General features: G+C 44.3%; 1 protein-coding gene across 2 annotated transcripts in view; it reads left to right on the forward strand.

Annotated features, from left to right (window-relative positions):
• The window catches only part of INPP5A (inositol polyphosphate-5-phosphatase A), a 321869-nt gene extending 305756 nt beyond the window's left edge, over window positions 1-16113 (forward strand). Inside the window, exons 13-16 of one of the 2 annotated variants that reach the window (XM_056849629.1) lie at window positions 5826-5937; window positions 14358-14426; window positions 15761-15848; window positions 16040-16113. In XM_056849629.1, coding sequence (XP_056705607.1) covers window positions 5826-5937; window positions 14358-14426; window positions 15761-15841 — 262 coding nt within the window. In that variant the 3' untranslated portion in view covers window positions 15842-15848; window positions 16040-16113. The remainder of the gene's footprint in view (window positions 1-5825; window positions 5938-14357; window positions 14427-15760; window positions 15849-16039) is intronic. The other variant, XM_056849628.1, reaches the window with a different exon arrangement.
• Window positions 16114-27707: the final 11594 nt, after the last annotated feature.

Raw genomic sequence — 27707 nt, forward strand, 5'->3', positions numbered from 1 at the left:
TTAATAATAATGATAATTTAGAACCTCTAGAAAAAAATTTGGATAAGAAAGAAGTTAATATTACCTTTATAGAATATTTACAAATGAAAAAGTGTTGGAATAATTTAAAAGAAAAAGAATTAACTGAAATTAGAGAAAAATCTGAGTTTAAGAAATTAATGCTTCAAGATAAAGTTTCAACTTCAAAAATATATGCAATTTTAGTAAAAGAAAATTTAAATTCAGCATTAGGCTATTTATTTAGATAAACCATTGAGCGATCAAGAATGGGAATATATTTTTTCAAAGGGATTGGATTTCTCAGTTAGCTTGCAAATAAGAGAAAATCTAATTAAGATGGTATATATGTGGCATTTAACTCCAATTAGAATAAGTAAAATCTACAAATCAATGAACGATAGTTGCTGGTACTGCGATAAAAAACAAGCAGACTTCATTCACATGTGGTGGAAGTGTGAGAGAGCTATAACGTTCTGGACTGAAATAGTGAAATATCTGTCTGTTGGAATGGAGATTGATATCCCATGTAAACCTGAGATACTTTTGTTAAATTTAGCCCCTAACCTAACTAAAGATAAATGATGTATTTGGTTACACATGATAACTGCTGCTAGAATGACTTTTGCCAGACATTGGAAACAAAAAACGACTCCAAAGATAGAGGAATGGTTGGTTAAAGTAAAAGAAATATATGTATTAATTAAGTTAAAAACATATCAGAAAAAATGGTGATACAACGAACCTAGACGAGCTATGGTTACGAACTGTAAATAAAATGGAAAATCTTATAATCAAGGGTGGGAAAGGACAACTTTCTGCAATGACAGTCTAGCTATTTTATAGAGGACTAAACCATGAAGCTGTAATATAGAAATTCAGGGTGTGTTAAAAAAATTGGTGGAGGGAACATTAACAATTTGAGATATGCTGATGACACCACATTACTGGCAGAAAAAGCTAAGACTTGAAATGACTACTGGTAATGGTGAAAGCAGGAAGTGCCAAAGCAGGATTACAGCTGAACATTTAAGAAGACAAAAGTAATGGCTACTGGGGAATTACCCAACTTTAAGGTTGATGATGAAGAAATTGACATTGTTCAAGATTTTCTGTTCCTTGGCTCCATTATCAACTTCCTCTTTACCAGTTTTCTCATTTTAGAGAAATTCCCTCTTTTAAAGTCAAAGGTAATTGTGTGAGATTTCCCAGTCACTTTCCCACTTGCATATAAATTAAATTTGATGCTATTGTGATCACTATTGCCATCTGGCTCAACTACATCCACATCCCACACTAAATCACTGGCAGCACCACAGAGTATTAAATCCAGGATCGCCTCCCCTCTGGTTGGGTCTATGACCAACTGTTCGAGGGCACAGTCATTTAGGATGTCTAAAAATTTCATCTCTTTGGCTTGACTGGAGCATACATTTATCCAATCAATATGAGGGAAGTTGAAGTCTCCCATTATTACTACTTCATTAACTTTACATGTTTCCCTAATTTCATTCTCCATCTCAAGATCACCCTGAGCCATTTGGTCAGGGGGCCGATAGAACGTCCCCAGTACTAAATCTCCTTTGGGGCCCGGAATCATCACCCATAAGGATTCTGTGGACGAGTCTGCCCTTTTTATGGTCTCTAGCTTATTAGACACTATGCCTTCCTTGATATACATAGCAACACCCCCGCCAATACGCCCTTCCCTATCATTTCTATACATTTTGTAACTGTCAGCTAAGGCGTCCTGGCTTTCGGCCTCTGCCCATCCCCCCCAGCATCTACACTTCAATGGAGACCGGCCCGGCTAATCGTTACTGAGTTACCAGGTCCCGCAGAACAATGCCTGGGAGCCCTGGCAATCACCTAGCTATTTCACATGTTAGCTTCATGTATGGTTTTTCCTTTGAATAGTTACCGGCTGTTACCTTCTGTATTGTTTCCTTATACCTAGACCATCAAGGCAACTCTGCCTCAACTCGGCCCTTTTGTATTATGTCCTGAAACTAATCAATCCTATTGTATGTACTGGTGTTTCCCCATGTCTGCATTCTAGCCTTATGTCTCAATGGGCCCACTGAACTCGCTGGCTTTCTTAAATAAAACTTTTAAACTCGCGATTATGTCTGGAGTAAAGTTCCTTATGAGAGAAACGCAACAAGGTGCTGAAGTCTTACAGTAACCAGGGATGACTGTATCCCACTGGTTCTCTCCCCTCCACCAGGTTTCTGTAATGCTCACTATATCTATGTTTTCTCTTAAAACCATGCACTCTAATTCCCCCATTTTTGTTTGGAGGCTTCTAGCATTAAGGTAGAAACACCTCCACACTGTTTCTCTCTTTTGACTTGCCTGGCATGTGCCTTTGGGCATCTTTAAGTGGCTATCCATCATTTTTTTCCCATTCCCTTTCATGTCCAAGTAATTTCCATGTGGGCAATCTGAAGCAAATTTCCCTTGGTCCATGTGCACTGAGTTTGCCCGAACCGGATGATTCTCAGCTCCTGTCAGCTTTCCCCGCAGGTTCAGTTTAAAAGCTGCTCTGCCACCTTTTTTATATTACGCACCAGCAGTCTGGTTACATCCTGGTTCAAGTGGAGCCCATCCCTTTTGTATAGGCCCGGCTTGTCCCAAAATGTTGCCCAGTTCCTTACAAATCTAAAGCCCTCTTCCCTGCACCACCGTCTCATCCACACATTGAGACTCACCAACTGTGCCTGCCTAGCTGGTCCTGCACGTGGAACAGGTAGCATTTCTGAGAAAGCTACCTTGGAGGTCCTGGCTTTTAGTCTCCTGCCTAGCAACCTAAATTTGGATTCCAAGACCTCCGGACTACATTTCCCCACGTCGTTGGTGACAACCACTGGCTCCTCCCCAGCACTACCTACCAGACTACCTATATGACGGGTAATGTCCGCAACCTTTGCACCAGGCAGGCAAGTCACCATGCGGTCCATGCACCTACCAGAAACCCAGCTATCTACATTCCTAAGGATTGAATCCTCCACTACAAGAAGCCGCCCTCCCCTCTGAGGCATATCCTCGGTACGAGAGGATATCTATTCATCCACCAAGGAAGAGGTCCCTTCTAAGGTACCACATCCCCCTATCTCAGTGAGATGGCCTCCTTCCCCAAGGGCTCCATCATCCATGACTGGCAGGTTGCCACACACACACACACAATAATAATATACTTATATTGTGTTTATTGCTGCTACCCACTTTGGGTCTTTACTATTTTTAGAGAAAGGAGGGGAGATAAATACCCCAATCATGGTATTAAACGCCCACATCCATGTTAAACAGCCAGAGGATTTGCTTGGATTCCCTATTCTTTAAAAAAAAGAAACTGTGAAGATATAGGCTGCTAATATGAAACACTGCAGGACTATGTTAGTCATATGTGCTGTGCTGTCCATGAAGTATAGTATTTAAAACCCAGAACATTAATGCTGTGAAAAGGGTGAATCATATAGGATATGACTGATTTGTACAACTTCTCTGATAAAAAGAGTAGTCTTTGTTATGCCCAAGTTCATGCAAAACTTAAAGGGGGGGAGAGACGCATTAATGTGCTGCCTGCAAAAGTCAGCCCTTAAATTGCAGACAAAGAGCTTCTGCTAGCGAGAATATGACATCATCACGCCTCCTATGGACACTCAGAAATAAGCTGTACTTCTGTATGGCAGTGAAGCAGCAAATTGAATTCCCATAATATGTTTTGAAAATGAGTCTTGTTAGGTTTGATGAGGTGGAAAAGGTACTGAGTTCACTGGTTTGTTCCAATACATTCAGTACACTTTAGTTGGCTGTTTGCCATGGCTAATCTTTTTAATGGCAGTGTAGCTTGTAAACCCATTTGGTAGAGAGCTATGCATCTCAGTTTTATAATATCACACCAAGTAGGGTGGTAAATAAGTTTCTCTTCAAGCATGAAGGCATCTTCTGTTTCAATCCCACAGATCTTATTTTAAAACTCCTCATCGTGAAAGCCCCCGATAATTCCTTTTTGAAATCTGCAATAAGCAAAATGGATTTCAGTCCACTTTTTATGTTTGTGTACTTATTGTTTTTGTTTCCCAAAATTCATCCTTCCTGCATTCTTACCTTTCACTGGCTAATAAATAATAAATAATAGAATTTCCCAAACCAAAATCCAAAAACTTCTGTGGCTTACACTATGCATCTTCATCTGGCTGCTCATCTCTGAACGAATAGAGTGGGCGGAAATTTCCTTCCTCAGCATAAGCCATTCTCTTGATAACCAAGAGAGAATGAAATCACATGAAAAAGAAACAAAGAGGTTTCCCCTCTAGCTATCTTGACTCAGTTTGTGCCTCAGTTTTCTCTACAAAAGGGCCAAACCCACTGTGGGTCACAAAATGGGTCCCAGAAAGCTGCCCCCTCACAAAAAAAAGTTACAAATGCACTTCATGATGTCTGAAAGCATTTGCTCTTTCAGAGACACATAAAGTCGGTTACTAGATCTGTAGGGTCGCCATATAGCAGAAGTGACTTGACGGCACTTAAGACGCACACACACACACATCTGCACTACACACCTAACCCTTTTTGAAACTTTGGTTTCAAATTGTACTTCCCCCATTGCTAGCAACTGGTTTCCCACTCCCAGTTAAACCCCTTTAATCTGGAGAACTGAGTTTGATGCCCTACTCCACCACATGAGGGGCGGATCGAACCTGGTTCTCCAGATTAGAGTCCACCGCTCTTAACCATTACACCATGCTGGTTCTCACCCATTATTAGATGAGCTAGTTGGAATTCTGCCACCACCTTAACACAGCCTCCTCTTGCCTGAGAGTCAGGAGACCAAGATGTAGGCATCTGTGGACATTCCAGGGCAATGATGGCTTTCCTTGTGCCTCTTTCTGTCCCTTGTCTCCCACATCTACAGTAACTGCCTTACATCTTCTCTCATAGGCATATGTGGCTCTCTCATCCAAGCCTCCCTCTGTACAGAGGTGTGGTGGGCAGTGGAACAAGAATGAAGGGACAGTGTACACAGCAAACAAAGGCAGCACAGCCCTTTTCCCCTCAATGCATGAGCTGCTCTTGCTGAAGTTTCACCAAACACAACACAAGAGATGACACGTGTAATGTGCAGTTCAGTAGGCAAGAGATCTGTAGTTCCCTCAGGGCCTTATCCTAAGAAGTTCTGGGTACTTCCTCCTATTGAAATTAAAAGGAGCAGATTGAGATGTTAAATCCACCCAGGAGCATGCTGACCCACTTGACTTGGACCTGGGGCATGGCAACGATGATAAGGGATGTAGGCTCATCCAATGTCTTGTTGTCATCGTCATTGCAGCCTGGGTCTGAGTCCCTGTGGTGTCAACCGGGCAGTGGCCCACCGAGAACCTTCCCAGTAAGTTCATGAACACATGAAGCTGCCTTATACTGAATCAGACCCTTGGGCCAGTCAGAGTTCTCTCAGAATTCTCCCATCCCACACAGAGGCAGGCAATGGCAAACCACCTCCGAACATCTCTTGCCTTGAAAACCCAACAGGGTTGCCATAAATCGGCTGTGACTTCACAGCACATACTCACACACAAGAATGACATTTAGGTGGTAATCAACTTTATATTGTAATTTTGTGAGTAGGGCACGTTTTGTACAGCATGGGGCAATTTTAGGTGGTCTTTAAATAACAATATTTAAATACTTGAGTTTTTAAGGGGAGGTTGAATTTAGTAGGGTTCAAGGGGGTTGAATTTAGTAGTAGGACTGGCAAATCCTCCTTGCAATAATCTTAAATTGGTTGCTCACAGATGTTGCATTTACTTTTTTTCTTCTTCTCCTAGCTACCCTTATAGTGAAGATTGTAGCCAGGGAATGCAGTACATGAACACTAGATGTCCAGCTTGGTGTGACAGGATCTTGATGTCACATTCTGCCAAAGAGCTGATTCTAAAGGTAAGAACAGCCTTCAAACCGAAATGGGGAGCTAGTATAATAGCAGACCATTTTTTATATTTTTTAAAAGTTTCTGGTCTTCATTGTTTAGGAGAGGAGATAGAAGCCCATTAAAAGATAAACTGAGGTGTGTTGTGTAAGATTTCTTTAGTAAGACAACCATCCGTGCAGTCCTATTCAGAGTTACTTTAATCTAAACCAGTTGGTTTCAGAGGATTTAGACAGGCGTAACGCTGCATACAATTGGAAATAATAATAAATTGCACTGTGTACTGTCTCTACATCCCTCCACATGGCTCCCAAATACACATTTCTGTTCCCCTAGCCACCTGGTAACCCAGTTCATATTAAAACTCCTTTTCAAAAAGAATAAATTAAGAAACATAATATTCATGCCCGTGAGTTTTGGGGTGGGTTGGTTTTTTGTAGATTTCTGGGACTTGGAACTTTTATTACAGATCTAGTTAAAAATACCCCAGAGCTATTTTAGATTAGTCAATCTATAAATCTAATAAATCCATTGATCCTACCTAGATGTCTGTAGGGAGAGGTTCACCAAGTCCCCACCCTCCAAATGCTCCCTGATACACTGCTGCTGGGAGGAAGGGGACCTGTAGGAATAGCTTAGGGAGGAATCGGAGGTCTCCAGCAGGAAAGAAAGAAAAACTCCCCCCGCCCCGAGCACCTGTGGAAGTCTAGGTGGGATCAAAGCTTGTTACTTATTTTCTATTTCCCTTCCCTTCTCAATCATCCTTACTCAAATTCAGTGATTATCAAATGTTGAAAATATGATTTGTGTTTATCTGGTATGCTACATCTGTAACCTTTAAAAAGTGTTTACAAACGGTACATCCGTTGAACAGCTGCTTGCTAAGTATTCGATCCTTATTCTAGGGTTGATTATTTATTTATTAAACTATTTAGATCCCACCTTTCTTTGTGGTTCAAGGCAGCTTGCAAATCACAATTTAAAACATCGATAAAAACAATAATAAAAATAAAACCCCAAATAACCCTTTCCTCCCAAAGACCCCCTGGCAAATTGCTCTGTGTGCTTAGAAGGTCATTCTCTGTCCAGTTATGTGGGCGGAAATGTAGAATACCAATGCTGTTAGTGTGCTCTGAGAAAAATTAACTATGATAGAGAATTTAGAAGGTGGTTTTACTCTCGCAATTATTTACAGCTCTCTTAACCAATCTTGAGAGACCCCAGTCTTGTTACCTGAATTCATTCATTGTACTCTATGTCACTCTTGCTTATGATCTAGACATTTTGAATGTCCTCCAGGCTAGGTGGTACTGCATTTTAATTAATTAAGAGTTAATTTCCTTTATTTCAGTGTTCCATTCACAAACCTGATTTGACAGGGGTGTGGACGCAGCACAGATGTTGTCCCATTATTCTTTTTAAAATCCCCTTTCCCCACCCCCACCCCAGACATATCCTGGGGCTTGGCCAAAGTATAAGCAACAGCCAGCTGATGGGAAGTCCTGTTATACATGCCTGATCTTGATATTGCCATATGGGCCGCTTTCCAAAGACAAGCATTTATAGAGTACAAAGTTAACCACTTCCCATGTACTTTGGCACTCTCTGGTGTGTACATTTCTGGTGCTAACTGCATCTCCTCTGCCTCCAGGAGCATACCCATACATTAGTAATGTAGTCTACTGTCAAAGAGCCCCAACCAGTCTCCACTAGTTGGGCTGCTTTGGTTAGGTCAAAAGTTTCCCAAAATATTAAACTCCAGGTTTTCACCCCAAGTTTAATTCAGTAGCTGCCACCAACTCTGGACCAAAAGGTAAGCCTCCAGGCATGGGGTCCAGAGTAACCCCTGCCAAGCTTCAAAAGTTAAGTGTAACGCTTACCCTGCAAGGTAGAAGCCTGCCAGGGAAAGATTACACTCCAAAAAATGTCTTAGGTTTTTGGTAGGTGGTTTTTACACTCAAACAAGGCACTTAGAATTTAGGCTTGGAATCCCAAAATCACAGACACAATTCATTTAAAGGCTAACAATTTGTTTATAAGATTCAAGCTGGTTTACAGGAAAGAAAAAGTCATGAAGTGTTAAGCAAGAAAATAATAAACTATTTAGCATAGCTAGCTAATACATTCAAAAGCCTTTTTGGTTCAAAAGGATTGGCAAAGGTTTCTTGTATCAGGCTTATAGTTACCAAGTTCCGAAGATGCTTCCAGCATTCAAGAGTTTCAAAAGGTTGTCCAAAAGGTTTCTCCAAGCAGGTCAAGTTGACCAGCGTTTCCCCGTAGGGCCAAAATCAAATGGGTTGTGATGCAGCCAGCACAGCCTTCCTGCTGTGCACCCCAAAGCGTGCATAGTTTGTTTAGGGTTGGTCCGTCCTTATATTCGTTTTCTCAAAAGGATGAGCTCATAAATACCAATCGAGAAAACGAAAGCACTTAGCTGGTAATTAATCGCTTGGTCAGAAATGCTGACTCCTTAAGTGATGTGTTCAGGTGAGGAAGCTTACAGAACTACCTGCACCTGGACATTGTCATGATGGCTGACCGATTAACTACTAGGGCAAGGCACGGCCTTGCATTCCAGAAAGGGGAGAGGTTAACTAGCACCAGCTGGGGCTTACCTTTCTCCCTCCACAAAAGCAGTTTTCAAAGTGTAACTATTTTACTGCTCCAAAATCCTAACAGCACAAAACTCATAGGCCTCCCAGGCCTGAACCAAAGAAATAACACACTCCAAGAAATTGAGAGGCTTCAACTTCTTGACATCTACTATCATGTAGATCAGCGGTTCCCAAACTGTGCTCCATGGAGCACTTGGTGTTCTGCGAAACATCTCCTAGTGCTCTGTGAAGAGCCTGGAAAAAAAATACTACTGTCGTTCTGTTTAGTTTATAGGTGCTAGGTGAAAATTAGTGCTCCATGATGAATTTATCTCATGAAAAGTGCTCCATGACTCCAAAGGTTTGGAAATCACTATTGTAGATGATAGACATGTTCCTATACAGTGCCTAGATCTTGAGGCATTTTATACAAAGTAAATATTATCTTTGTGTCACTAAAGCTGCCATACGGAGACAACTTAACAGTTTTAAAAGCAGCATTTTTCAGTGCTTAGTCCAATTCTCCATAGTCATTTGAGGGCACATTCCTATCACAAGGGAGGGGTCATGGCTCAGTAGTAGAGCATCTGCTTGGCATGCAGAAGATCCCAGGTTCAATCCCCAGCATCTCCGGTTAAAAGCACCAGGCAGTAGTTGATGTGAAAGGCCTCTGCCTGAGACCCTGGAGAGCAGCTGCCAGTCTGAGTAGACAATACTGACTTTGATGGACCAGCTGTCTGAGTCAGTATAAGACTGCTTCATTTGTCATGTTTCATCTTGATCTGTCCTGAAATATCTTCCGAAAGTGGATTATGAACTGGGAGGTAGTGAGTCACCCTCTGGTCATGTTTTGGAACACAATAGTCCAACACACCAAAAATAGCCCAGAAAATGCCAGTTCAGGTTGACTTCACAAAGTACATAGTGGTTATGTAAGGGGACATATCTCAGTGGTAGAGCACCTGATTTCTCTACAGAAGATTCCATGTTCAATCCTCAGCCTTTCCAGTTTAAAAAATTTGGTTGCAGATGGTGTGAAACACCTCTACCTAGGACGCTGGAGAGCTGCTGCCAGTCAGAGTCGTCAATACTGAGCTTGATAGAGTCTGAATCAGTATAAAGCAGCCTCCTGGTATGAATCAACCCTGATGTTATCCTTTGGATTAGATCACTGAACCAACAAATTATCCAGGCTTTTCTACTACTTATCTACTTTTCTTACTACTTACCGCGCTTCAGAATCGAACCGTACCAGTGTGGCATAGTGGTTAAGAGCGGTGGTTTGGAGCGGTGGACTCTGATCTGGAGAACCGGGTTTGATTCCCCACTCCTCCACATGAGCGGCGGAGGCTAATCTGATGAACTGGATTTGTTTCCCCACTCTTTCACATGAAGCCAGCTGGGGGATCTTGGGCTAGTCACACTCTCTCAGCCCCACCTACCTCACAGGGTGTCTGTTGTAGGGAGGGGAAGGGAAGGTGATTGTAAGCTGGTTTGATTCTTCCTTATGTGGTAGAGAAAGTCAGCATATAAAAACCAACTCTTCTTCTACAGTATAAATCCATTAAGATTATGCTGGAAGGGCTCAGGTTGTATGCCAAGTCAGGAGCTTCTCCCATCCACAGACGTCTTAATGCTACCCAATCTGCTATTCTGACCATGTCATATGGCAGCCCTGACTGCACAATCTCCCCTATAATTCAGATTTTTCTTGCACAGCAAGGAGTTGCCTTGAGTCAAACAGATACTTCTATGAAGCAGGACACCTCTGACAATTTACATTCAAAAAGTAAGACCCAGGACTCTCCAACACAAAGTCTCTCGTAAATAGTTCTAGATACATTTAATCAGAATTGTTAGTCATCTTAAATGACCCTTTCATTTCCTTTTAAAATTTATTTTCCTTCTTCCCTTTATTTTTTTAAGTTAATTAAAAAAAACAAACCTAATTTTTAACCTACTTTACTGGGGGGCTACTACCACTCCAATAGTGTACAGAGGGGGGATCACACGAGTGGTACGGATTCCATTATTACTTCTCATGCCAGACTGGACAACACGGTATGGGGAGGTAACCATGTTGGCAGTCCCACCCACATCTACTTCTTTCATGCATTACCGGTGCAACCTTCCACCCTCCCTGACTTACGACTGCTGCTATTTAATTAACTGGGCCCTTTTTGCTAATACTCACAGTTTTTATTTCCTCAGCCATATTTAGCTCATGAACACATGAAGCTGCCTTATACTGAATCAGACCCTTGGTCCATCAAAGTCAGTATTGTCTACTCAGACCGGCAGCAGCTCTCCCTAATGGGGACCTAGAGTAGCTGACATCATTCATTTCTCCTCCCATTTTATCCTCACAACAACCTGTAAGTAAGGTTAGGCTGAGAGTGACTGGCCCAAGGTCCCCCAGCAAGTTTCTGTGGCAGAGAAGGAGACTGAAACCAGAATCTCCCAGATCCTAATCAGACCCTCTAACCCAGCATTTCTCAACCAGGGTTCCCAAGAACCCTCAGGTTCCACGAGAAATCGCAAGGGGTTCCACGAGAAATAGTGATGAATAGGCTAATCATATGCAAATAATATGTAGGGGTTCCCTGAGACATTAATATTATTTCAAGGTGCTGCTCTAACCACTACACTGGCTCTCATAATTGTTTGGAGCTAGGTAAGTAAGGTGGCCAATTTTTTTTTCTGGCAGGGGTCCTGTTGCTTTAACAGCTGGGGAGCAAGCAGAACATAAAAGCTTTTTCTCCCCATCCATTACATCTGAGAGAAGTTTCACCCCCTAAATTCCTTCCAGGATGGGCAGCTGTTGGAAGTCCTATCAAAACAAATGTTGGCAACGCCTCTCTCGCCCTCTGTTTCCCATCTATAAAATGGGAGTACCTACCCACGGTGATTTAACGGGAGCAAACAAACTCGTAGAGTGCTACATAAAAGCTGCAGATCAATTTCGGCCCACGGATTTGGGTCCCTTTGTTTGTAGTGGGGCAAGGGCTTTTTTAGCTGCGCCCAAATTAGCAGACCAGCCCCGCACGCCAGAGTCCGCACCCGACACTTTGCAGATTGGACAGACATGGGGCTGTAAACAGCTTTAGCACCACCTCATCTATCATGCCATGGTCGGTTACCTCCCCAGCATGTTATTTTATGCTTGCTGAGCCCTAACACACCAAAGGTTGCCCGCTGCACGGGAGTCACGGCGCTGCCTGAGAGCGTGGCATAATGAATGCTCAGCTGAGTGGAGCGTGTTTCTGTTCACACGCTGCTGTAATTTGTTTATCTGTCTAAAGATTATGCACTTGAAAATCCACAATTTGATGCTGCCTTTGTAAATTATCAAGTCGCTTTTGATGAATGTATCTCCACTTCCGCTGGCAGTGGCGTTATGAGCTTGAAATATTGGAAAGTGTTCATGCATACAATGCAGAAGGTTAAGCTTTTTCATATGTGTCTTTCTCTCTCTCTGTGTGTGTGTATATATAGATAGATAGATGGGTAGATATACATAGATATATTGCTAGGCAGGCGTACTAGAAAGCAAATATGACCTTAAGCTTCCTTACTGCATTAAAGATAATTCCATTTTAAACTTTATAGTCCCAAATACGGCTGTTTATATAGAAAGTTCTTGCCCAGTCAAACTTGACTGATTACAGATGAGGAAAAGCTTGACTGTTTTTCATCTGAAATAAATGAGGATGGGAAAGTGTGCGCGAGTGCAGCTGGCGTTTGTGAGCATGTATGGATCTGGGGTGGGGGGAAGATGGGTGTGGGTTCCAGATTTAATTATCGTACAGTTTAACCAGCTTGAGAAATTGCAAGTCAGAGTGTCTCTCTCTCTCTCTCTCTCTCTCTCTCTCTCTCTCCCTCTCTCTCTCTCTTAAGTGATTGCTTTAGCCAGGGTCATTATGCCAGATAAACAAAGCAGACGGTCAGCTGTGGTCGATGCTGTGTCGATTTTATTATTTGTTTGAAGAGAAGAGGGGAAGAGAAAGGAAATCAACTGTGAGCATAGGACAGAGTGGAAATAATTCACAGGTTTGGGGGGGGGGAGAAAAGTAGATAATTCGTCCAGTGCTTCTCTTGAGGTCGGTGTGAAAATCCAAAATCCCATCTTAAGTCGATGACAAAAATTCCCCACTTATTTTCATGGTACCTTCCAGCCTTCATTCTGAAGCTTACTCCAAAGCGCTGTGGGCCCTGTTGAAATCACGGGGGCTTTTATTTCTTAATAAAGATGTTTAAAATTTGGGTTTGGAGGACTGAGGGAAGAAAATAAATAGCTTTGTATGAATGACAATTTGGGGCATATTGCCGCCCCGCCCCCACAATATTTTTTGTTAACTCACATTTAACTTCTCAGTTTGCCCAGTGTTTTCACTTTCTGTGCAGCAGCAGAGCCTAATGTGATCTAAACGGGGTAGATATCAAATCCGGTAATAGGGTTACAGCTGAAAGCATTAATCATTGGATCAAGGTGGCTAATCGATTTAGGCATTTAATCGTGTATTTTAAAATATGAGCTTAAACACTAGGAGAACACTGCTGAAAATGGCCCAAGTACATTTTTCAATATAAGCGCTGTTTTGAGCACCCCAATTATTCAGGTGGCATTGAATAAAACAAGATTCCCCGCTGCAGAAGGGTGTTAAGATTAAAGTTCCCTAGAAATTAATTCCCACTGAGTTCAATGGGAACTATGCCCAAGGCAGTTTGCCTAAGACTGCAGCCTTATGCTAATTTTAGACAAACCAACACCCTTCATTAAAACCAGGAAGTGGGAATCACCTACATTACCATACCGGCATTTATTGTAATTGGTTAATTAATTGGCCAGTGAACATCAAGCTAGTTAATTGATCAGCTGCTTTAATCCGTTGACACTCTCCCTCCATAGAGCATTTATTAATGGCTGCACCCTAGCCTGTATAAGCGCTTCTCACCAAATTAAACCATTTTTAAAGTCACATGGGGAAAAGTTAGAGACATGTTCAATTACTGCATACCCATAAAGGATCATAACTAAGTTTGAGCTTGTATGGTGCCATAAAATAGTAATATGTTGGTTGAGGGGGTGAATAAGAGAGATAGTTTGCTATACAGTGAAGATCTTGTGGGCACTTAGGAATCAATGAAAATATTTTCCCATTGAAGAATTTTGGGAAGATGTTCTAAAACTTTTGTGAATGCAGTTTGGAAGAGGTCAGGTTTCCCCCCATTTTTAACACAAACCATTTATGCACGAGAGGTTTTGCCTTGGATCTGTCGCTCTCTAGATGCACATTTCCCCCACCCGAATTCTCAAAACCCAAACGTAAGCCCTCGTGCAGAGTTCTGAGAATTCAGATGGGGGAAATGTGCATCTAGAGAGCGACAAATCCAAGGCAAAACCTCCACGGCAAAACCATGCGTAAGTGGCCACACTTCCCTGGGCATAGGATTGCCCTGTTAAACGTCTAGATAGGTACGCAGCCTGCCCCGGTTTAAGACGCCGCACATCTTAACAAATATATCCAGCCAGCCACGCATCTAGATGTTCCCCCTCCCCCCATGCATGGGTAAAAGTAATATTTAGCTCAAAGGAAGGATCCCCACATTTCTTTGCAAGAGAGCTCTATTGATTTGAAGGGGCTTTTTCTTCCAGGTTGAGCTCTGCGTATTAGCGAGAGGGGAAGGGGGGGGGGTGAAGCCCGGCCTCCCCCTCCCCCCCCCTTGCACAAAAGTCATTTACATACCTGTGACTTTGATCTGGGCAGCCAGTCTTTCCGGAGGGGGGGGGGGAAACTCCCGCGGTGACTCGAGGCTTCTTTTGTGTTTCCACCTAGTCAGAAAACGATGAGAAGCAAGTGGTGTACGACCACATCGGACCAAACATCTGTATGGGGGACCACAAGGTAACCTGGTTCGAGTCTGGCTGCGGTGCGCGCGCGTGTGTGGGAACTGGGGGGTGGGGGGGAGAGAAGGGGGTCGAGACTCGCGGGGAACGGAGACTCCGTTCCTTACTCTGGAGTAAACCCCACTGAACGAAGTCGGGTTGCCTTGCGGAAACAGGCACAGAGATTGGGGGGGGGGGTTTGAACTCCTGCCAGCAAAAGAAGAATGGGGAGACCCGAAAGACGCGTGTAGGCAACGCATGCACGTAGGAACGCATCAATTTCCTGGGGTTTTTTTTTTTCTTGCTGGCGACTGTTTGGACGGTCAGGGAGGAGAGAGAGCGCCGAGGCTGGGAAGGGGGGGTGGGCTCTGCGCTTCCCCACCCTTTGCAGGCAGCACCCGGGTTTTCTAACGAACGTGTGAAAAGGTCGCCAAGAGCGACCTGCCGGGCACCATTTGCAAACGGGAAAGGACGACTGCTCTGCAAGGAGCGCCGTTCCTTGGAAGTAAACCCGGGATGCCCCGGGGTGGGGGGTTTCTCCGCCTTAACCAGGCGTCCTCGGGGCAGTGATGCACCGTTTGGGGGTGGCGGATTAGGGTTTGCCCCCGGAGGGGCACGAGGGTGCGGTCAGGTTTTTGCCCTGGAGCGAGAGCATCCTCCACCCCTTGTACAGGTTGCATGAAGGGTGTGCGATTCAGACCGGCATTCAGTCATCCGCATGGGCAGGCAACAGGCGGCCCTTTCCGATTTGGAAGCAGACAGACAGGGATCTTTTTCGCCTTGGCAAATGCAGGGTTGCGGCCCTGAGACACCTTGAGCAGGGAGTAAGCCCCGCCGAATTCAGCAGGGCTTACTTCTGAGTTAAGGGGATGAGGCTGGCTGAGTAAAGGGGATAAGGCGGAGATCTGCGAGCTTTAAACCGCCTTACCGGCAAGTTAACTTCCAAAACTCACCCTTCTAACCTCTGGGTCGGAGCTGTGGCTTCCTAATCCAGCTCTGTAAAAGACTTGCACAAGAAATCTTGAGTTCAGTCAGGTTGGGACACGTTTACTGAAGCGCCCTTTTGCCAGAAAAGGACTTGCTTCTGAGTAAACCTGCCCAGGATCGGACTCCTGCTTCCCAAGAATGGTCACCTAAAAGAAAGATAATCCCTAGGTCAAGGGGTAATATTTTTCTCCCTGTGATTATCCAGGCAGGAGAAGCTGGGGAGGGGCTGTTCCCTCCCCACACCTCCCCATCTTCTGGGTTCCTCGCCCCTTGCTGCTTTCCATCCTCGGCCGTGCGGGCACAGGTGCTGCTGCCCAGCGGCGGCCCCACCTGCTAACCTTCTCTTCTCTCCCTCCCTCTCCACAGCCCGTGTTCCTGTCCTTTCGAATAGCCACTGGGGCAGGTAAACCTATTGCCAATGTGCACAAGTGTTGTGTCGTGCAGTGATGTGGTGGTAAATATCACACTAGAACTTTTTTCTTACTTTGCCCTCCCCTTTCCCTACACGTTTCCCCCCTTCCCCCCCAACTCCTTTCCCCCCTCTCCCCCTATTTTTGTGGAGGGGGAGGGTGTTAGCCTTTCTTTAAAACAAACCCACCGACCCAAAAAGCCTCCCAACACCATGCCCCCTCGCTTCTGCAACAGGGAAAAGATGCCTCCGAAATGAGAAGATCTTTCGTGAAAGCTCCTTGTAGCGAGGAAGAGGACAACGAGGAAGAGGAGGAAGAAGAGGAGGAAGGCCTCGGAGGTCCACCCCCATCGCCCAAATCGAGACATTTCTCCTTCGAGCCCCACAGGGCCCACCGTAGTATCGTTTTCATTAGAAGTGTAATTACCGTTTCATGTTGTTGACCGTACACTATCAGCCATCCTCTGGACTTCCAAGTCCCGGGAAAAGAAAAGAAAACCAGAACTTTCATACCTCACCGTCTTGTATATTCCTGTGACATCAAATGTGGGATTTTATTTTTATATGGAGATGCGTATTCTATGCCCCGATCCAGTTGCCAAAAGGAAAAAAAAATCCTCCACTAGCTGCGATATTCTGTGTTTTAGGACTTTCACTGTGCTGGGTTGTTGTTGTTGTTTTTAAGTTTGTCAATGTGAAATTATATATAATGTTCAACACAACGACCATTTTCATTGCCCTTCTCTAGGTTATTGCCAGGTTGGGATTTTGTACATTGCCTTGTATAGACCGTCCTGGTGTATTGTTACTTGTTTTAAACCAAGATTTACAGTTTCTGTGATTGGGGGCGGGGGGTAGGTTTAGAGGGTTGAAGAATTTTATTTTTTGTCATTTTTATAGACTTTTCGTTTTCTCATCTTATTGACTATACTGCCATGTTCCATGGTTTTTGAATCACACACAGCAGCAGCTGCTTTATATATATATATACGTGTATATATTTATATATTTCTATGTGAGTGTGTATAGATGATATATATACACAGATATAGATATAATTTATAATTATCAACGTTTTGCCCTTCCTGCTTATATATATATATATATCCTTTTCCAGAATAGCCAGAATGTATGTATACTTGGGAGTGGCAGTAAATTCCATGGACTTCAATGGGGTTAAATTTCCAAACTCATCAGGTTAGGATCTTCGTGTAGGAACACTGTGGTTCGTTCCCCCCCCCCCCCAAACCTGCGCCAAAACACGTTTACACCGCATTGAAAAGCCATCGCAGCCGGATCCTAACCATATTTAGCGGGGGGGGGGGGACTCCCACTGAAATCCGTAGGACCGAACAGACTGATGATTCATGCATGTTTACTCAGAAGTAAGCAGGCCGAGGCTGGATGGGGCTGTTTTCTAGACAGTCAGCCATCACTGACTCCAGTGGGGTTTACTACTGACCGTGCGGAGGATCAGGCTTGGCACAGGTTTAAAATCGTAGTCTTTTAAGGTAGGGGGGTCCAATCGGGAGATATGTGAATGGACTCTTATGGGGTTCGCTTCTTGTTTGGGATCCCAGGGTACTTTCACACATTCTAAATAATGCACTTTCCATCTATTTTCAGTGCACTTTGGAGCTGGGTTTTACTGTGTGAAATGGCAAAATCCACTTGCAAACAATCATTAAAGTGTATTGAAAGTGTATTGAAAGTGCATTATTTTGCAAGTATGAAAGTGCCCAGTATCCCAAGTGCCAGATCAGCCAAAGGGTGTCTCCCCCCCCCCCCGCCATGTATATATATCGATCCAGGACCTTTTTTCATCCGCCAGCTGTAGTCACATATTTAAGCAGCAAACTCCGGTGCCAAGTATCCGCTAAACACAATAAGAAGACGGGAGGGATGCAGAATGGCCCTGCGTCAAGGTAGCAATTTTCAACTATAGTTTTGCTAGCTTTTTAGAGGAAGGAAGCAACCGATGGGGATATCTCCCTCTCTTTAAATAAAAAAATCCTTCTGGTCTGACGGTGTCCCCCCCTTCCACCTCTTTAAGTGCAGCATCACAAGGTAATTAGCCAGCCTGCCAAGGAAACACAAGCAGAGGGAGAGAGTATGGATTGCAGGTAGAACACTAATTCAGAGTTCAGGGACTGGGCACGGAGGAGGCAGCCCTCGGGTATAAATCACTCCCAGGCATGGGGACAGGGAAGGTGGGGGGAGAGGGTGAATGGTGATTCCCCCCCCCCCCAAGGGGCTGGGTTCGCTCCGCAGATCCCCTCCCCTCCAGGCTGGAGTCAAAGACACGCCACAGGGTGGAGCCAGGTTGGGGGGGGGTGTTTGGGAGAGAGTTGGCATTTTGTGTGTTCAATATGGAGAGGAGCACTCGGGTTCTCAAGCAATAAAAACTGATCGTGGTAAAAACTGGCTGGCCTGGCGGGTGTTGCTGTTCTCTTCAGGGAGATTGCGTTGCTCTTAGGGTTGCCAGCTCCAGATTGGAAAATACCTGGAGATTGTGGGGGTGGAGTCTAAGGAGGATGGGGTTTGGAGAGGGGAGGGACTTCAATGCCATAGAGTCCAATTGCCAAAGCAGCCATTTTCTCCAGGTGAACTAATCTCTGTCACCCAGAGATCAGTTGTAATAGTGGGAGATCTCCAGCCAGCACCTGGAGGTTTGCTGTACCATCTGGAGGTTGGCAACCCTAGTTGCTCTGTCCTCAATCGCTGGCAAAATAGGTGGAAAAACAGGTGAGTGGAAATCGTCCAGGGAGAGGTGCAGCCACTACTGAGCCCTGGGGTGGGGTGCTCTCTGCACATGTTCAAACACACTCTTCTTTCTTACCACTACCCACAGTGCAGGGCTAAAAATTAGGTTATTAAAAAGCAGACTCTCAGGCTAAACCAGGGGGACACGTTAATGGGATGGGGGAAGGGCAGGGAAAGGGCCACCCCCTTTGCCACTATTGATGACAAAGAAGTAGGGAAGCAGGGACTTCTAAATCACCTTTTTGTCTTCCTTTTTCACTGTCCATCCACAATCTGCTAAACACATTATAGTGAAATGTCTGCTTACTTCCGTGCAGAGGCTTACTCTTTGCAGCTCTACATACTGGTGTTCAGAAACGATTCCTTTCAATACTAAAAATACAAACAACCAGCAATCCTTTCTACACCTGCCCAGAAGTAAGTCCCACTGAACGCAGGGAAACAGGCTTCCAAATAAGCTCTTTAAGGATCAAGTCAAAAGTCAGGCTGATTTCAGCCAAGTAACATGATCTCTACTTAAAGTGTTAGGATCATGTGTAAGTAAAACTCCAGGTCAGTGCTTAGCCCTTCGCACATTTACTAGAAGTAATTTCCACTGAGGTTTACCCCGGACAAGTGTGTGTGGGATTGCAGCCCCCTTTTAAGGGAGAAACACAAAGTTTTAATCCTAAAGGGGGGGTCCCCTTGAGATCCAGTGGACTTTGATAGATCGGCCCTGCTTATTATGTGAGACCACCAAGGAAGTCCAGGGTCGCTACCGCAGAGGCAGGCAATGGCAAACCACTTCTGGAAATCTCTTGCCTTGAAAACCCTATGATCGCCATAAGTTGGCTGCAACATGATGGCAAAAGTTGCCTTAAATGATTACTCTGGCTCAGCTGGGTTGCTAGTTAAACATATTTTCAAATGTTATCACAAGCTGGAAATTCTAAACAGTAATGCTGATGATTTGATTTTATTACAACCTCCCCTTACCATTTTTTTTAAAATTGTATAAGTTTCCAGCGGCTCCAAAGTCTTAGGCTCTGATAATTCCTTTGGAAGCACTTTGTTCACAAAGCATAGCAAAATCCCTGTGCATCTGGAACTGAGAAGTCTTGGGGGATTCTGAGCGCTGGGAGGATGCTGCAGGCTTGCCTAGTTGTGTTGCATAGAAGAAAACACCACCACTACCATCAAATAATAATGGTTTCCAAGAGAAATAAGAACTTCTTCAAGCGCCTGTGCAGTACAAACATCCTCCAGAACATAGTTCCTTTCCAGGATAACAGTATCAATATGTCCGTTCAGTTATTTGGAGTCAATGGGAAGGTTAATATTATTTTAGAGAACTCTGTTTCTTTAATTGGTGGTGTCTGTCTAGTGGTAAAGAGCGGTGGTTTGGAGCGGTAGACTCTGATCTGGAGAATCGGGTTTGATTCCCCACTCCTCCACATGAACGGCAGAGGCTAATCTGGTGAACTGGATTTGTTTCCCCACTCCTACACATGAAGCCAGCTGTGTGACCTTGGGCTAGTCACACTCTCTCAACCCCACCTCCCTCACAGGGTGTCTGCTGTGGGGAGGGGACGGTGATTGTATTGTAAACCGGTTTGATTCTTCCTTAAGTGGTAGAGCAAGTCAGCATATAAAAAACCCAACTCTTCTTCTTCAAGTGGTGGTGGGTTGTTTTTTTAATCAACGAGCCAGGCCTGTTCAATTTAACAACGTCAAATGCAGCCTACCCTCCATGAACAATCATCTAGAAAGGGCCGGATGAGCTTGCTTTTGCTGCAAAAGCAGATGGATTGTCATCTCCTTGGTGGGGCTTGAGGACTGTCCTTCCTCCAAGTTACAACTTGTATTAATACAAGGACACCGAGTATTGGTGTGAGCTCAAAAACTATTGCAGAGTTTATTAGCTGGGTCTAAGGCTTCCAGTTTGAGATCCCAGGAACGTTCTGTTTTAGCGTTATGGGTAGAGAAGAAGAAAGAGTTTCTTCTCACTGCTATTCTATGAGGGGGGCATGGAATGGTATGGTATAGCCCAGTCTCAACAGATCTCTGAAGCTAAGCAAGGCCGATACTTGGATGGAAGACCATCAAGGAAGGCTGCGGAGGAAGGCAGTGGAGAACCACCCCTGTTTCATCACTTGCCTTGGAAGCTCCTTGTTGGTGGTTGTCATAAGTTGGTTGTGATTTGGGGGCACGCACACATATTCTATGAAATGGGAAACTGCAGCTGGTAATATCTTCCCTACTCTTCCAACTCTCTTTGTGTATCCATTGCTTCCATGGAACATGGATAGCAGAACTGCATCCAGGACATTCCAATCTAGGTAGCAAAAGGTAAGATATGTTCAGTGTGTTTCACTAACTGGGTGTCATCCAATGCTTCATTATTTGCCTAGAAGACTTATCATACACTTATAACCATGCAAATAATCATTAAAATAAAATGTAATGTATGATAATACAACCGTCCAAATTTTAAAAAATGACTAAACCAAAGCGAATCAAAGCAAAAAAGAGCAGATTACGCATATTATACTGCAAAAGTGTCTTAATAGAGAGCCCCGAAGCCTGTTTAAATGGGTCAAAATCCCTAAATTGACAGATCCCAGCATCTGCTTCCGTAGTCTGGGTGGGAGCCACCACATAGAAGACCATCTATAATAGCTAGCAGCCCAATAGAGGGTGGAGGAGCCATTAAAAGGTTCTCTAAACTGAATCTTAAGAAACAGGGACATACCTATGAGAGAATGTACTTCCTAGACTATCTTTCACCGAGACTATGCAGAGCTTTAAAGGTAGCAACAAGCATCTTGAATTTGACTCAGACATCTACTGGTATCCAGTAGAGTTGACGTGGTGCAACGGACTGATCTGCAGTATCAAAAGGCAGCCTCCAAAATTTATTGCAGTTGTCCAGATTGGACATTATTAGGAATGCAAGTGTGTCTCCCAGCCCCAATCTCAACCTGATCATTCAGGAGGAGGCCTGGATCTAGAAGCACTCACAAACTTGCAGCTTCTGCCTTCTAGATCAGAAAAATCCTTTTTATAAAGAAGTGTGCTTAATCCTCTCTCCCCACTCCTCTTCCTGAGACCATCCCTTCCTTTATCCTGTCAAATTATAGAAAGACCTTGTCCTGAGCCAAGAAAAGGACATTAGAAAGTTGTGTGTGTAAATGTTACCAAGTCACTTCTGACTCATGGTGACCCTGTGAATCAATGTCTTCCAAAACATCTTTAACACCCTTGCTCAGGTCTTGCAAATTGAGGGCCGTGGTTCCCTTTATAGAGTCAATCTATCTCTTGTTGGGTCTTCCTCTTCCTGCTGTCTTCAACTTTTCCTAGCAGTATTGTCTTTTCCAGTGACTCTTGTCTTGATGGTTAGAGTATCTCAAAACTCAACCCTTAGGGAGGATTCTAACTTCCCCTGCAAACTCGTACAGGTGAAAAGTCAACTGCAAATGATTCCTTGCCCCCTTATTCTGGATGCTTTTCAAAGTCAAGAACAAGAATCAGGTGTGACCCAACCATTACTTAGAATAACCCCCATTAAAACCAATCAGGTGAACCCCCAGGTCAATTTTTCAAGGATGCCCAACAGGAAAAGTTTCAGAGACAATGAGAGATGAGCTTGAACTGGTTGGAGCAGTTAGTGCTACAATCAGGTTCTGGATGGGGGTACACTCTCCCGGGAGAGTGGGGAGGTATATGATTTGTGATGGCCACCAAAGCTTATTTTGGGATGCAGAGCTTTTTACATATCAATAATATTTTTGGTTGAATTTGCCAGTATGGCCCTATTAACCATCTTCAGCCTGGTAGATCAAAGAACCAATTACCCTCCACCTCCTGCAAAGCTGTCTTTTGTACTGACTGACCCTGTGCCTGATTATTTAGAAGATTAAGTGCCATGGAATTTAATGGGACCCAGCCGGTGTGTGCAGGAATACAGCCTAAAGCTTACTGTGGCCAATGTCCATTGAATGTTGTGCAACCTACTTCCAAGTAAGCGTGAACACGACTGGGTTGCACAACTTTGTCCTGCTAGTTCATAAGCCTTACGAGTAGAAGTCGCAGCTGAAGCCCCTAAGAACTCTAACCTATGACATTTACTCAAGTTAAGTCCCGATGGTTCAGCGTGTGGTTCCCCGATTTATAAGCCACTTTAGAGAATGATTCACAGTGGGTAGCCGTGTTATTCTGTCTGCGATAGTAGAAAAGAGCAAGAGTCCAGTAGCACCTTAAAGACTAACAAAAATATTTTCTGGCAGGGTATGAGCTTTCGTGAGCCACAGCTCACTTCTTCAGATACAGCTAGAAAGTGAATCCATCTGTCTTTAAGTAGAGGAGAGTGAACTCAGACAAGCATTAGTATGTAAATGTTAACAGTATGTTAAATTATTCATTTAGGGAATGAATAAGCAATGAATATCGTTGAAATGGTCACACACACACACACACACACACACACCCGAATCAACTCGTAAAGCTCCAAATCGGCAGCCTTCTGCTTCACTGGAGTTCAAACTTGTTATTGCGGTGCAAATCACTGACACATTGGCCATTTACGCACGGGAGGTTTTGCCTTGCATTGGCCGCTCTCGAGACACATTTTCCCCATCCGAATTCTCAGAACTCTGCATGGGGGGTGGTTATTTTTGAGACTTTTGAGAATTTGGATGGGGGAAAATGTGCGTCTCGAGACCGGCCAATGCAAGGCAAAACCTCCCGTGCGTAAATGGCATGAAAGCAAATGCGTTTGCGGACTGGGCACCGGCCGAGCATTGCAACGCGCTCAGATCACCTCCGTCGACTCCTTTCCACTCAAGGAAAAGTTGCCCTGACTGCAAAGATCGGCTCGACTGGCGCTAGAGACCCCTCGCCGTCTCCTCCGCCTTTAGCTGTGAAGACGTCTTCCAACCGTTTATAAGCCGTGGTATCCAAAAAACCCTTTAAAGCGATGTTTTTTACAACATTTTCAAACTCTTAATACATCGCTGGGAATACAAAGTGCGGTAACCCCCAAACTTTCCAGAAAGGAAAGGTTTTGGGGGTGGAGCCTGAGGAGGGCAGGGTTTAGGGAGGGGAGGGACTTCAATGCCACAGAGTCCAATTGCCAAAGTGGCCATTTTCTCCCGGTGAACTGATCTCTATCAGCTGGAGATCAGTTGTAATAGCAGGAGATCCCCAGCCACCACCTGGAGGTTGCTAACCCTAGGTGGAAAGCTATTGGAGAAGTAGACCAGTGGCACCTTAAAGACCAACTGAATTTATTCCGGCACGAGCCTGGGTTTTCTCGATCAGAGGCAGGAAAGTTTTAGATCACCTTCCCCACTTAAAGGCCATTTCTGGAGTAAAAGGTGTCATTTGGGCCTCCAAATTTTGGAGTCTCTGGTTGGGCTACACTTTTTCCCCAGACGCTTCCATTTTGAGTAACAGGAGAAGACCTTGTTTTCCTGAAAAACTGGAGATTAGTTTGGATCAGACCTAATTTAGAAAGGGAGGGGAAAGTAGAGGGCCTGGGTAGTTGCAAAGCTTTATGCTTGCATTGCAAACTTAACTGAGCCCTTTATTTTGATTAATGCCTAATAATTTTTATCCCACACTAGTACACATGGTATTTCCCCTCCCTTATATCTTCAGGACAATCCTGTAATAGGATAGGCTGAGACAGTGAGCGACCCAAGGTCGCTCAGTGAGCTTTATGGAAAAGTAAAGGTTTGTATCCTCGCCTTCCAGTTTCTAAAAAGTAAAGGTAGTCCCCTGTGCAAGCAACCGGGCCATCACTTACCCATGGGGTGATGTCACATCCCGACATTTACTAGGCAGACTGTGTTTACTGGGGGGGTTGCCACTGCCTTTCCCAGTCATCTACACTTTACCCCAAGCAAGCTGGGTACTCATTTTACCGACCTCAGAAGGATGGAAGGCTGAGTCAACCTTGAGCTGGCTACCTGAAGCTGACTTCCTTCGGGATCGAACTCAGGTCGTGAGCAGAGCTTTTGACTGCAGTACTAGCCTTGCAGATATAAAAAGTGTATCTAATCATATGCACAGTGCCCCTTTCTTGGCATCTAAGCTTTTTGTGGGGTATACGTATGTTTGGGCAGCTTTCACAAATACCATGCAATAATGCAACATTAAAGATGCATCAGTACATTGTCCAATTGCCCATAAGCACTCCAAAGCCTCAGCTATGTTTTCCGATGACATATTGCAACTTGTGGTAGTACTGCCAGATCAGAGCAAATGTTTCCAGACAGGACTGAGCCCGGTGCTTCTCACTGTAGGAATTAAGCTTTGAGGACACAGTTCTAAGCCCCAGCAGTATCTATTTATTTATTTTACTGTCCCCAGTTTTTCACCCCAGTGGAGACTCAAAGCAGCCGAAACTTGAAAGTGCAGGCCATTGACTTTGTCAACACAATCTTGGTCTTGCATCTCTTGTGCACGTTGTCAGGTTGAGAGACAAAATGAAAGAGAACAGTTTTAAATGTTTTAAACTCCCTAGTGAGGAGTTTCTCACTAAAAGCCTGCTCCAGTCCAGAGGTTCCCAAACTTTTTGAGTCAAGTACTTTTCAGGAGAGAAATTCATCCTGGAGCACTAATTTTCACCTAGCACCTATCTACTAAACCAAATGACAGTAGTATTTTTCTTTCCAATCTCGTCACGGAGCACTAGATGCTTCGCAGAGCACCAAGTGCTCCATGGAGAACAGATTGGGAACCGCTGCTCTAGTCCATACATGCTTACGATGGAACAAAATATAATTTGCCTGCAAGGTACCACTAGATCCTTATTCTTACTGCAGTTGTGTGATCTTGCTTTGTGTACCTGCAACCCTGACATAAAAATCTTCCAGTCTTGGTTGGGAACACCCCTCAAAAGGTGTTTGGTTGACGCCACTGGGATTTTCTGCCTCAGATGCTTAAGTGTCTTTTACATCACGAGCTAGTATGGTGCAGTGGTTAAGAGCGGCGGACTCTAATCTGGAGAACCGGGTTCGATTCACCACTTCTCCACATGAAGCCTACTGGGTGACCTTGGGTTAGTCACAGTTCTCTCAGAACTCTCTCAGCCCCACATACCTCACAAGGTGCCTGTTGTGGAGGGGGGAGGTGACTGTAAGCTGTTTTGAGACTCCTTGTGTGTGTGTAAAGTGCCTTCAAGTCGCAGCCGACATGTCCCTTTTGGGGTTTTCAAGGCAAGGGACTAACAGAGGTGGTTTCCCACTGCCTTCCTCTACACAGCAACCCTGGTATTTCTTGGTGGTCTCCCATCCAAATACTAACCAGGGCTGACCCTGCTTAGCTTCTGAGATCTGAGACTCCTTATGGTAGAGAAAAGCAGCCAGTGACCAGAACAGGTCTTCCCGGTCCCTCTGTCTCCTGGCCTTTCTGATCTGGTCTGTGAGCACTTTCACATGAGATGCTTGTCGAATTGGCTCTTCTGTTCTCTCACACTACCCATGCACACATACAACTTAGAGGTGCAACATTCGATCTGTTAATCAACTGCAAAGCTTGATTAACTCAATTACCCCAGCAGCTTTCAAAAATATATATTTTAATACAATTTTGCACATAACCTGCAGACAGCAAGTGCCCTTTTAGGAGGCATTCCCCTCACTTTCACACAATGTGCATTTTTTTAAAAAAGAAAGTGCGCTCCTTGCATCAGAACTATTGTTTTTACTCACAGGAAAATGTATGTGATTTTAACTGATTGACTGTTCAATCAAATGGCTGCCCCAATACTGCAGTTTGGAATGGAAAGGAATCCAGTTAAACTGTCTGAAACTGTATGCAGCAGGATGGACTTGACACCCACCTTTATGACACAAATTTCACTTGTGAGGGGCAGTCATGCAAAGCTGCAGAAGCAGGGGTGGCATAGAAGTTTTCATGGGTGACAGATGGGATGGGTGCAGCAGAAGCCTGCTTTTCCTCTTACGGCAAGGGGTGGGGGGTTGTAGGTTTGAGCCCCCACCCCCCCCAGTGCAGGGGCCAGGGCAGCTGCCCATTACCCATTGGCTAAGACCATCCCTGCTTCTTCCGCACATTTGCTTCTGCAGGAAAACTGACCTAATGAGTAAAGCATCTCCCTATTCCTGAGTTTTCAGGCATCTGAACAGGGCTTGAAGTTAGTTGTCTCACTCCCTATGAAACTTTAACTAACACACTTCTCACAAATGCAGTGTGATGTACTTGTTATAGTGACAGATAGGAACTAGAAGACAGGTTCAAATCCTTACGCTGCCATAGAAAATCGCTGGGTGACCCTGGACCAGTCGTTGTATCTCAGCCTTAACCTACCTGTTGCTGTGGGGATAAAATGGAGGAGATGAGGACCATTTTCTAAGCCTCTTTGTCGCCAATAAGGAGGAAAGCATGGAATTAACAAATAAATAAATAGGCAAGTCAGCCATCTGGTTCCCGCTGAAATCAATGGTGAAATTGTCATTGCTGACCATGCATCAAGAAAATGCAGCTTTACTCGAAAATGTGCTCCGCTTATATCAATGGGAATGGCTTCTAAATAAAGATATTCAAAGCCACAGGTCTCAATGTTTTTGGTGTCTTCAAGCCAAATCTCACTACAGCATGTATTCTTCCTTCATGATGCTCTGTCCTTTACCAAGGTAAGTTTGGATCCTCTCCTTCCAAAGGCATATCAATTGGTAAAGGTAGTCCCCTGTGCAAGCACCGGGTCATTACTGACCCATGGGGTGACGTCACATTCCAATGTTTACAACCCAACTGCAAATCCCCTATTTAAAAAACCCAAAAAAACTCCCCTTCTCTGGCATCCAGGTGATGCAGAAAACTCCACACATGAAGTAAGCAGAAGAAAGGGACCGTTGCTGCCCATCCAAAGGCTGATATTCCGCAAAAAGAGAAGCTTGTTAAATAATTTATTGATTTATACAAAGTCTTTCCAACCATAAGAGTTTGAAGCCAATTGAAAATCAAGTTTTGCAGTTCTCTCCCTTTAAACACAATTTCAAAGAAAAAGGGAGATCGGTGAAGCCATCCAAATCCAAAATAAAAGAGGAGGAAAGAAAACTGGTTTGTTTTTTTACACTAGAAATATACATCACAAAAATCTGTAATTTTCTATATACAAAGTGGCTGAGCCAGGAGTCC

This window comes from Euleptes europaea, chromosome 5, assembly GCF_029931775.1.
Source record: "Euleptes europaea isolate rEulEur1 chromosome 5, rEulEur1.hap1, whole genome shotgun sequence".
Lineage (NCBI taxonomy): Eukaryota > Metazoa > Chordata > Lepidosauria > Squamata > Sphaerodactylidae > Euleptes > Euleptes europaea.